The sequence below is a fragment of the Triturus cristatus genome, chromosome 11, assembly GCF_964204655.1.
Source record: "Triturus cristatus chromosome 11, aTriCri1.1, whole genome shotgun sequence".
Lineage (NCBI taxonomy): Eukaryota > Metazoa > Chordata > Amphibia > Caudata > Salamandridae > Triturus > Triturus cristatus.
Window position 1 is genome coordinate 783,146,153 of NC_140594.1, and position 12,147 is coordinate 783,158,299.

Consider the following 12,147-nt stretch of genomic DNA (forward strand, 5'->3'; position numbering starts at 1 on the left):
GAAGCAGGCTCCAAAACCATCGAGGCCGAAATCTCCACCGGCACCGAAACCATCATCGGCACCGAAACCATCATCGGTACCGAAAAAAGTCCAAAAAGACTCTACCGATCATCCAAAACATAGATCGGAACCGAAAAAGTCGGCACCAAAGCCACTTTCGGACAATGAAGAACTTTTTCACCCTGATCCCACGCAAAAAAGGATTTATATCAATCCAAAAACCGGACATGTCACCGCTGTGCCATACAAGAAAAGGAAGCTGGACACAACACCTCCTCCAGCTCCCATAAAGAAGAAGGACTTCGCCACCTCACCCATTCGTCCTTCCTCTCCTATGTCACCTCTCATCCCACCCCCCCCTGCCCCATCTCCTTCTCCTCTACCATCTCCTTCACATACACCACCTCCACAGGATGATGATGATGACTTAGGGGGAGGGGGTGATCCGGATGACCTTAATGATCCTAATGATCGTTTCACACTCCCGGATACGGCACCCTTAGATGACTGGGCTTGCCCTTTACCTGATATTCCTGATCCCACAACATACCCCTCCAAACCCTCCCCTCCAGATGACCACCTAGGGTTTGGACAGCTGATAAAAAGGGCGGTGCTTTTCCATGGCGTCACCATGCACTCAGATACACCCGAAGAAGTCTTTCTTCTAGACACATTCGAACAGTCGCAAAAATCAGTTCAGATCTTGCCCATGTTTAAGGGAGTCATAAAACACGCCACAGAGGTTTTTAAAGACCCTGTCAGAGCTAGGGTTCTTAACCCCCGAATTGAAAAGAAATATAGACCTGCCCCACAGGATCCCGCATACATTAAAGCACAGCTCCCTCTAGACTCTTTAGTAGTTTCAAACGCAAGAAAGCGGGCTAACTCCCAAACAACAGGAGACACACCGCCCCCAGACAAAGAGTCCAAGCTATTAGAGGCCTCGGGCAAAAGAGTTGCAGCACAAGCTGCTAACCATTGGCGTATTGCCAACACACACGCCCTATTAGCCCGATATGATAGGGCTCATTATGATCAGTTAGAAGATCTTTTACAACACCTGCCAGATCAGTACAAATCCCAGGCCAATGACCTCATCCAAGAGGGAAAACTCATATCTAACGCATCAATCAAATGTGCACTAGACGCCGCGGACACTGCTTCTAGGGCGGTCAACACAAGCATACTACTTAGACGCCATGCATGGCTACGTATTTCAGGCTTTAAGCCGGAAGTACAAACAACAATACTTGGTCAACCATTCAACCAAGAGCAACTATTTGGGCCCGCAGTAGATACTGCATTGGAGAAGATGAAAAAAGATAACAAGACTGCTAAATCAATGGGAGCATTACAGTCTCCACAACCGCGAGGCTCCTTTCGCCACTCCTTCTATAGGGGAGCCTCCAAAAATGTTGGAACAGACACCTCTTCCACTTTCAAAACCTCCGCACAAACATCCCCTAACAGAGGATATTTTAGAGGAGGATATAGGGGAAACAACACCAAGGGCCGAGGTCGGGGCAATACCAACACCCGCACCTCTCCAGCCACTAAACAGTGACTTGCCCCCGCTCCCCCCAGACCATTCCACTCCAGTCGGGGGAAGACTCCAACAGTTCCTACCTGTCTGGAATTCCATGTTTGGTTACTGCCTCGAACTCACAAACACCCCCCACACATACCACCCAAACACCTTCCAATGTCACCACACCATCTTACACTCCTCAAACAGGAAATTCGGTCCTTGCTTCAAAAACACGCAATAGAACCAGTTCCACTCCAACATTAGGGTACAGGAGTATATTCTCTATACTTCCTAATTCCCAAAAAGGACGAGACCTTAAGACCCATACTCTACCTCAGACTACTAAATCAGTACATACACTCATATCACTTCCATATGATCACTCTCCAACAAGTCCTCCCACTACTTCAACAAGACGACTTCCTTGCCACATTGGACCTCAAGGACGCATACTTTCACATCCCCATGCATCCTGCTCACAGGAAGTACCTAAGATTTGTGGTAGACGGACAGCACTATCAGTTTACGGTCCTCCCATTCGGAGTAACAACTGCACCCAGGGTATTCACCAAATGCTTAGCAGTAGTGGCAGCGCACCTCAGGAGACAACAAATCCATGTGTTCCTGTATCTCGACGATTGGCTTATAAAAGCCAATACTTTCGACAAATGCGTTCTCCACACTCACCGCACTATTCAAACCTTACGCGACTTGGGATTTACCATCAACTATCCCAAATCTCAACTACAACCCTCCCACATACATCAATATCTGGGAGCCACCATAAATACTTCCAAGGCCATAGCTTATCCCAGCACAGCCAGGATAGCCAACATACAAAACCTCATCTTAAAATTTCAAACTCAACACTCTCTTCCAGCAAGAGTGTTTATGCAACTGTTAGGCATGATGGCGTCATGCATCTCCATTGTGCCTCACGCACGACTTCAAATGCGTCCCTTGCAAGAATGTCTAGCACAACAGTGGAACCAGGCTCACGGACAACTTACCGATCTGGTGTTGGTGGACAGTCGCTCACTTCGCTCACTGAAATGGTGGAACACCATCAACCTGTCCAAAGGGCGACCGTTCTTAGAGCCTCTTCCACAAGTAGTGTTGACGACCGACGCATCTCTCACAGGGTGGGGAGCCCGTCTCCTTCAACACACCACTCAGGGCAGATTGACCACTCAACAAAAACTGCTCCATATCTATCACCTAGAACTTCTAGCGGTGTTCCTAGCACTGAAATCCTTTCAAGTACATCTAAGGAACAAAACTGTCCTCATCCGCACAGACAACATGATGACCATGTATTACATACAAAAACAGGGGGGGACACATTCTCTCCAACTGTCCCAACTCCCACAAAACATCTGGAGATGGGCAATTCCCCAAAACATCTACCTGCTAGCGGAACACCTTCCAGGGGTTCACAACCAGGTTGCCGATCTCCTAAGTCGACAGACACAACAAATCCACCAATGGGAATTACACCCCAAAGTCCTACTCCCATTCTACAAAAAAGGGGCCAACCAGACATAGACCTGTTCGCCACACACAAACGCAAAATGCCCAACCTTCGCCGCCAGGTTTCCACACCCACAGTCAAAGGGCAATGCGATATGGATGAACTGGTCAGGCAGATTTGCGTACGCTTTTCCGCCTATCCCACTCATTCCATTTGTGGTATGCAAGCTCAAACAACAGTCTCTAAAACTGATTCTAGTAGCTCCCACTTGGGCACGTCAACCCTGGTTCACAACACTTCTGGAACTATCGCTAGTTCCACATCAAAAACTGCGCCTTTCCCCGGCCTTATTAAACCAGAACCATGGAGAAATCAGACCCCCAGATCCACAGCAACTGAACTTGGCGATCTGGCTCCTGAAGTCTTAGAGTTCGGTTACCTCAATCTCCCACCAGACTGTATGAATATCATAAAAGAAGCTAGAAGACCTACTACTAGGGCATGTTATGCTGAAAAATGAAAAAGATTTGCCATTTACTGCACTAACAATAATATACGTCCACTGGATGCTTCCATCCAAAACATTATCTGCTATTTACTACACTTGCAAAGATGCAATTTAGCGTATTCCTCCATACGTCTACACCTAGCAGCGTTAGCAGCCTACTTACAAAATCGACTACACTTGTCACTATTTAAGGTACCAGCCATCAAGGCCTTCATGGAAGGTCTCAAAATAATTATTCCTCCAAGATTACCACCTTCCCCAATGTGGAATCTAAATATTGTTCTAACAAGGCTCATGGGCCCTCCATTTGAACCTATGCATAAATGCGAACTGCAATTCCTTACATGGAAAGTGGCTTTCCTTATCGCAATCACATCCCTGCGAAGGGTAAGTGAGATACAGGCCTTAACTATTGAAGAACCATTCCTACAACTACATGGTAACAAAGTGGTTCTTAGGACAAACCCAAAATTCCTACCAAAAGTCATTTCCCCTTTCCATCTTAACCAATCAGTCGAGCTGCCAGTCTTCTTCCCTAATCCAGACTCAGTAGCTGAGAGAGCCCTTCATACCTTAGATGTTAAAAGAGCCTTGCTTTATTACATCGACAGAACCAAACCTTTTCGCAAAACCAAACAACTGTTTGTTGCTTTCTCTCCACCACATAAAGGCAACCCCATTTCAATATCAGGTATAGCCAGGTGGATAGTTAAATGTATCCAAATATGTTACCAAAAAGCTAAACGCACTCTTACAGTTCCCCCTAGAGCGCACTCCACACGTAAAATAGGGGCTTCCATGGCATGCTTAGGGAACATTCCCTTAGAAGATATTTGCAAAGCAGCCACATGGTCTACCACACACACCTTCACTAAACATTACTGTGTTGATGTGCAATCCAAACAACAAGCTTCCGTAGGCCAAGCTGTCCTAAAAACTCTATTCCAAACTGCTGCAACGGATACAGGTGACCACCGCTAGGGGAGACACTGCTATATAGTCTATCCTAAGTGTGTGATCTGCAGCTCATATGCCTCGAACGGAATATGCTACTTACCAGTATGCATCTGTTCTTGGCATGCAGAGCCACACACACCCACCCACCTCCCCGGGACCTGTATCTGTTCCAGCACTGTCTTAATTAGACATTACACATGGACATCCTTTCTCTTTATTCTTATACACTCCATCATTTCCCATCATGGCGAAAAACAATCTGAGGATGGAGTGGATGCCCATGCGCACTGTTGTCCAGAGGAGGAGTCACCTATCTCGTGACCAAAAGGCTTCTTCCGAAGACAACAACAACCTGCAATCATCCGAGCCCAACACCAGATGGCTATCTTATCCTAAGTGTGTGGCTCTGCAGCTCTACATGCCAAGAACAGATGCATACTGGTAAGTAGCATATTCCTTCCCTTCTTCTCCCTAGTGTATTTCCCCACTAAAATTGAAAGATTTAAGCTCTGCTCTACCGTCCCCAAGCCTGCACGATAACCATATTGTAAGTCGGACAAAACCGAGTTGTCCTCAGCCCAGACCTGTAGACGTTTCAATAGTATGCGTCCTACTATTTTTGTCATAGCATCCAGTAAAGAGATATGTCTATAACAACCTGGATCCTGCCGGTCCCCCTTTTTAAAAATTGGAACTATAGTGGATTCCACCCAGGTAGATAAAAAAGGGGTACGGCAACTAGCGGTAATTACCTGGACGATTATTGGGCCCCACAGGGAAATGTTTGACTTATATAGGTCTACAGGTACCCCATCTGGGCTGGGAGCCTTACCACCCTGACTTGCAGAGAGTGCCCGAATCACCTCATCCAAGGTGAACTGCAGATCTAAGTAGGGGAACAATGAAAGCAAAGTGTGTTCCTCTTCAATGTTACTAAGTGTCACATTGAAATTAACCTCACCATTATATAGTTTGGAAAAATGTTTGATCCATTGTTCTTCAGTAATGGCAATTTCAATAGACGGTCCTCCTATATTGGTCAAAAAAGCCGCTTTAACCGCCTTCCAGAACGCCGAGCCATCGTTCTGCATAGATGCTTTATGTAGGGCCTCTCAGGCCTCATTCTTCAGAATAGTTTTCCTGTTTCTAATGGCTCGCTTATAATCTGTTCTAGCCTGCCTCACTCTGTCCAGATTTCTCGGAGTCTCATGTAAAGCGTCTTTTAGCGAAGAGTATGCTAAGGTACACCCAGAATCAAACCATCCACGTGATCGACCCTTATTGCATTTCCGCATTAACAGAGATTCTCTTACCTAGTTATCAGCATAAAAGAGGATAAGATAGAATCTGGAGCAGCTGATTCACTCAGACATGTTTCGAAGGCGGAATTGCATTTATCGATCACAGCCTTGGTAATTACGTCTGGGTCTACCATTGATCAGTGCAAAGAGTATCAATTACGTCTTGGTCTACCATTGACCAGTGCAAAGAATATCAGCTTACACTATGTTGAGAAAGAAGAAAACCATGCATACAAAGGGGCCTACAACGGCAAAGATTAATATCAGTTAAGACTGAAGTATCCAGGCATTTCAGATTAAGAAGTGGGTCAATGAATAACAGTACATTCAGCTTGTTATCCACTGTCATTCTAAGTACTTGTTTAGCCTCACGGTATATGCTTTGTATTAACTAGGGGTTTTTGAGTGTTTGTTGTTTATTTTCCGTTTTTTTTCTAAAATACATATATATTAAAAACAGTTCATCTGAACTGTTTAGATAGAAAATTCCCCAGCCTTTCCTGATTTCATTAGCTTCCTCTCCTCGACTCTGTAAATGTTTCTGGATCATAGTCCTGGCCACTGCCCTTCTACAGGGCTCCGTTATCCCTGGCTAGGTTCTTGGTTTTTAAATATCCATACACATACATAGCATAATGGATAATATGGACATTAGTCTATCAGGTTAATTAGAATATTTTTAACTTGTAATTGTAAATGTATTTTGTATAGCACTTCACCCTGACGAAGCATAGCAATTTTGGGGCAAGTGTCATGCTACTCCAGAACTCAAGATTGGTAGTTAGTAGGTTAGTCAAATTAAAGTTCTTAATAGAAAGAAAGGTTTGGAATGAAACAAAGGGAGGAGAGATGGGAAGCACGGAAGGGTGTTTTTTAAATAGCAAAATGTTAATCTATCCCTCTCTCTCCCGCTTTCACACTGTCCTGTTTCTGGAAAATCGACAATATAAGAGATGGTAAAATCGAAGTTTGTGCTTGAGAGCATCAGTCACACCTGATATATACAATTACGCTAATATTACAAGAACTGTATTATGGCTGAGATGTGAACTCACAAGTATTGCTGTTCAAGGAGAAGGTTGATTCTCTGGGCCAGTTTTGTTCCCCTATATCTACATTACATTTAAACGTAGGCACTCTGATCCCTGTAGTCTTACAGTAAAGGTTTTTGGTATTTTAAGTGTATTACATTCCTTGTCTTTTTCCACAGTTTAGCATATTTAATATCCTTATGTATCTTCTGATAATTTAGTCATGGTTGAAGCCAGAGTGGGAATGCCCACTGTGGAATGAGGATTCAGGGTTAGGGGGTTGAGCCCTTTGAACAGATCTGCTTAGCCAACCATCCATTTAGCAGTGTGAAATCTAGCAGCTTTCTTGCAGAGGCCCACCATTGTGAATTAGGAATTGAAATTTAATGTATGGGGAGTTGCTCTATAGACAAGCAGTGGCATCCTAAATAAAATATATGTCGTACTAAGGAAAGACTGGTGCAATGTTTCATAGACCCTACAGGTTTTGTTGCTTCTCCTATTTGGCCTTCAATTGGAAACTTCCTGACACTTAATTAGTAGATTGCTTACTTTTATAGCCTGCTGTTAGTTGTAATGTATCATATCCATAGATTCCCTCTTCCCTTCTGCTCAGCCAGTTTGTGATGTCATGGAATATTGATGAGTGCCTGTAGGATGCTCAGTTCGAGAGAGTGTGCCGAGCAGTGAGGATGCTGCTCCTGGTGGGGTAGTTACTATGTAACTTATAACCTAAGCTATAACTTCCTCAATAAAACTATAACCTGTTATTCTAAGTGAACTGGCCTCCTGGCTCCTGCTTACCAAGAGGGTATCATTTAATGACAACACTAGCGACGATCTGGAAGTGAACCTACTCATAAAGGAACTGATGAAGCAAAAAAGTGAAGAAATATTGAAGTGCGAGAAGACAAAAGAAATACAAGAAGTTGAAAAGTAGGTGCCTTGAACCCCACCAAAGTTTTGCCCATCAGACAGCCTGCAGACTAAGCAGGTGGTCTACTGAACTGTACACATATGAACACAGGGGATCAGCTTACTAGTGGCAATATTTACTGCAGTTGGCTTCGCTTTATTGTAAGAAATAAAGGTGAGTGAACTGGCAGCGCTGGAACTCTATTTGAGTTTGGCTTCTAGCACAATCGTAAAGTGTCAACCGGTGGTGAATGAATTTACGAGTTATTTGCAAATGTTTGCAACGACTCCTACCGTAATTAGCACTTAAAGTGTCACATTCAACCTTAAAGCGTTCTGTTGCTGTTTAATATTGTTCTGCTTGGTCCAGTGGGCAAATAAGTGTTAGCAATTATCTCATTTAAAGCCTCATATTTCATATAAAACTTCATATGGAGAGTGTGGGGCAATTTCTGAGTGGCATGCTACCCATGGACGTCTGTTTTTTCCCAGCATACCATGTCAGGATCATACCAAGTCTGCAAGCCACAAATGTAGAAGATGATCAATCAAATTGCTCCTTTTTATTACTTCCTGACATGGTTAGTTGACGAGTATTTCCTGCCACTTCTTCTTTGAATCAACGACAGAAGAACCTGTCCTCACTAAAGTTCAGTTTGTGCCACAGGTCCAGTCACATCCATGCTATACTGCAACCTGTTGCAGTGCCTTGCCCATTTCAGCTCTCCTCTTCACATTGCATATTTACTTGCCATATCTCACCCTTTTCTTTCTGGGTACGCCTTGACTGTCTTCTCTTAAAAGGGCGACCAGACCTTCTCCTGTCCAAGATGGAGGTTTGAACTTGTCCATTCAGTCCTAACATGCCAAAGTGTATAACATATCAGCTTTCAGACAGAAATAAAAATTCCTAATCCCTGTCAATACAGTGACATATATATGTGTGTGCCAAAACTGAATAGCTTGACCAGTGTGGCAGTTTGCTGTATCTGGATCGCAGAAAAGGACGTACCTATCCAGGCCCAGTACCGGACAATCGCAAGACACTGCAAAACCTTGTGGAGAAAGTCAACCCACAGAGAATGAACATCAAGTACAGTTGGGTTCAGGAAGAATACCTGCATGCCACAGTCTTTGAGGCGTCATGTAGGTTAGGTGGAGGTAGTGTAATTAGATTAATCTAAGCCTCACAGACATCACAAGCACTCGGGCTGCCATGCGCACCTCCCGCCACTCTACCTCCTCCAATTCTTACACCCAACCCTCCCATCGTCATCTAAGTGTACTGTTTTACTGGGTCGTTACTGATTCGAGAGCGTTATATCTGGGATACACCCCCTAGACCCAGACTCCCCATCAACAATTGCACCCCCAGTGGGCTAAAATCGGGGAAGTCTATTAAACGAATGCGGAAGTGATCTAGGGAATGTTTCAGTTGCAGGTATTGGTGGAATTGGAATGGAGAAAGTATGAATTTTGTTTTTAGATCTGCGAAGAAACTCAGAGAGGACCCATGCCATACATCACCCAACACTGTAATCCCAATTAGATCCCTGTATCGAAAGCACTCCAACCATGCCATATGATCTAGCCAGCGTCCCCTCCAAAGAGGGGTTTGTTAGGTCAGTCGCCTGTCCCTGCTGGTGAATCCATTGGCTACCCTTCACACAAGGAATATTACTCTGGTAACCTCTGGGACACTGAAGGGGACCAGCTGACCCTACAGGTGATGCATCACCCCATCAAAACCCAGGCCTGGCAGCTCATGCTGATCCGATGGGTCGCCCCAGTCACCGGGCAACTAATCATTGATAACCAGGAGGTGAGAGTCCCAGTAATATAGGTGGATCTCTACTGTGCTCAGTCCCCCATCATACACCGAATGACAACATTTAACCTGAGCAATGCACGGAGATGATCCCACCAGAGAAATGATCTGAGCACTGCCGCCACCTCAGTGAACCAGGCATTGAGGGATTGGAGCGGGAAGTTCTGAAATATATATAGTAAGTGGGGGATGTATTGTCATCTTGATCAATGCAACTCCGCCCAGGATGTTAGGAGGGATTGTTCCAGACGTCTGGGCTATTATTAAGATGGGGGCAAGATTTAGTGGGCGTGTGAGCTCTGGGACTGTGCTATATGGACCCCTAAGTACATGAGTATCAGACAGCAGATTGGTATGTCATATTGCCTCTCAATTGACATGTTATTCCTTTTAAAGTTATCGGAAGAGACTTCCTTTTGGTTAACTCAGAGACCCCGAGGCCTCTTTGAAAAGTCAAAGGATTTCAAGAGGGCGCAGGCCCGACCACGCAGGGTCAGGTAGGAATAGGAGGTCATCATCCATATATAATGTGATCCTGTCCTCCAGCATCCCACTCCATCTCCAGCCCTGCATCTGGGCCTCACAACGGATCACACTGGTTACGGATTCAATGGCGAGGAAGAAGAGGAGCGGGAACAAGGCACACCCCTGTCGGGTCTTGCAGAGTATTGAGAATTCATGCGAGCGAACGCCACTAATGAGGATCTGGGCTGCAGGGGACAAATACAAGGTAGATACCAGGGCGCGAAAGGGGGGGCAAAACCCATATGGAGCAGCACTGACTCAAGATACGTCCAATGGATGGCATTGAAAGCCTTTTCGAAGTTGACCAGTAGTAAGGCTGCCGCCTCCTTAATGTTGCTAATGTGAGCAAGGGCCACATGTGCGCATTGAATACAATGTCTGGTGCTGCGGTTAGGCATACAGCTGCACTGCTCTTGGTGGATCAAGGAATGAAGGACCGCTTGCAGCCTAGCTGCCAAGATTTTAACTTTTATTATGATGTCTGTGTTAATTAAGGAGATAAGGCGATATGAGGCACAGTTCACCAATGGGTGATGCGATTTAGTGATGACTATGATAGTTGCTGGGTAAAGCCCTTGTGAAAGAACCAGTTTCTCCCTCTCTGTTTATAGGCGGAGGAGGTGTGTTGTGAGAGTGTCTCGAAATTTGAGTAGTGTTCAACAGGGAAGCCCTCTGGGCTTGGGGTTTACCAGTCTTTAGTTCCCGGATGGCCATCTGGATCTAGTTATAGTCCTTGTTAGCCTACCTCGGCAAAAATCTACTTTAATTCATGGGTATATTTTTTGTCTTGTATGTCTACTATTCTCAAACTATTCTAGTGACGGAAAACCCAATAGTTTCTGTATGTTGCTTGTACACTAACAAGGCAGTATCCTGAATTAATTCATTCAAACATACTCCATCCTGTCCATGCTGTGATAACTGTAATCTAATGATGTATTTCAGGTATCCGACTTTCAATCAACCCTTATGAGAGTCGGAGTGTGTAAAGTTACAGTGTAGCTATCCTTACCTAAGAAGGGCTAAGTTAGGGTTAAAGTGTATTTAATGACCATTTTTGGTATATCTCTGTTAATTACCTTTTATAATTATTGTGTGGGAAATCTTATAGAAAAACATTTCCTTTTTGTTTTGTCGTTCAGCCCTTTGGGTGCAACATGTCAACTATTTTCATCCAGCAGTATTCTTATTGTGCTAACGTGTATCCTCACCACTCGCTCTGTCAGATGATTCTTCCAGTTCTGAATTCTGGAACCTAGTTTCATTCATCTGAATTTCCTTGGCAATCATATTAGAGCCATTGTTTCTTTCTCAGTTCACTTGGTGTAGGCCCTTGAGTTCTGGACATCACAATTTGGAAATGCAAGTGGCAGGCTTGTGCAGTAGGCAACACAATTTATTCAGAAGTGGTTCCTAGCTCAATTTTTCACCTTTGCGCAGGTGCAAAACAGCCTCATGATTCGACTCTTGTTTGAGACAGAAGCCATTTATGCTGAGTACATTTGAAATCATGTTTACAGAAAAAGTAGAAGGACTTAAATTATGTATATTTACTTGAGATGTATACTGCTAGGAAAACATTTGCTGTCTGATTACATCAAAGCCAGGAATCATCAGAAAATGTTTACTCTTAACATTAATTACTACTCCCCAAAGGACTGGGAAGAAGTTGATCTCTGACTTATTCTCCGTTCTAGGCCTCTGCACAGTATGAGCTCTTTGCGCTTTGCCACCATTCCGGTGGACTTACTAGTGGTCATTATACGTCAGAGATAAAATCATTTGAAGATGATAAGTGGTACCTCTTTGACGATAGAAATGTGATGGTAAGAACATTTTGAATTACATTTTTTTTGTTTTTGATTTGTGTAACGTTTTTCAAGTTATAGAGGGTCCACAGTAGGCGACTATGGCACTATCCAAATTGCCCTTTGTTCTTTTTTGTGTCAGATTTAATTGTGAAAGACTAATGAGCATTTTCTCTCAAATTCTATTGTCAGAGTCAAACGAGCAAACTATACTTTGGCTCCGAATTATATGAATGTTTTTGCAATCTAATGAAGGGTCGTACAGCGGTGTGTGG

At 44.2% G+C, this 12,147-nt stretch overlaps 1 protein-coding gene across 4 annotated transcripts in view; it reads left to right on the forward strand.

Moving 5' to 3' along the window:
- The window catches only part of LOC146785433 (ubiquitin carboxyl-terminal hydrolase 48-like), a 353,159-nt gene that overhangs the window by 258,241 nt on the left and 82,771 nt on the right, over positions 1-12,147 (forward strand). For 2 of the 4 annotated variants that reach the window (XM_085634485.1, XM_085634486.1), the window contains exon 8: positions 11,762-11,890. The exons of the other annotated variants lie outside the window; for them this stretch is intronic. In XM_085634485.1, coding sequence (XP_085490611.1) covers positions 11,762-11,890 — 129 coding nt within the window. The remainder of the gene's footprint in view (positions 1-11,761; positions 11,891-12,147) is intronic. 4 annotated transcript variants of the gene reach the window in all.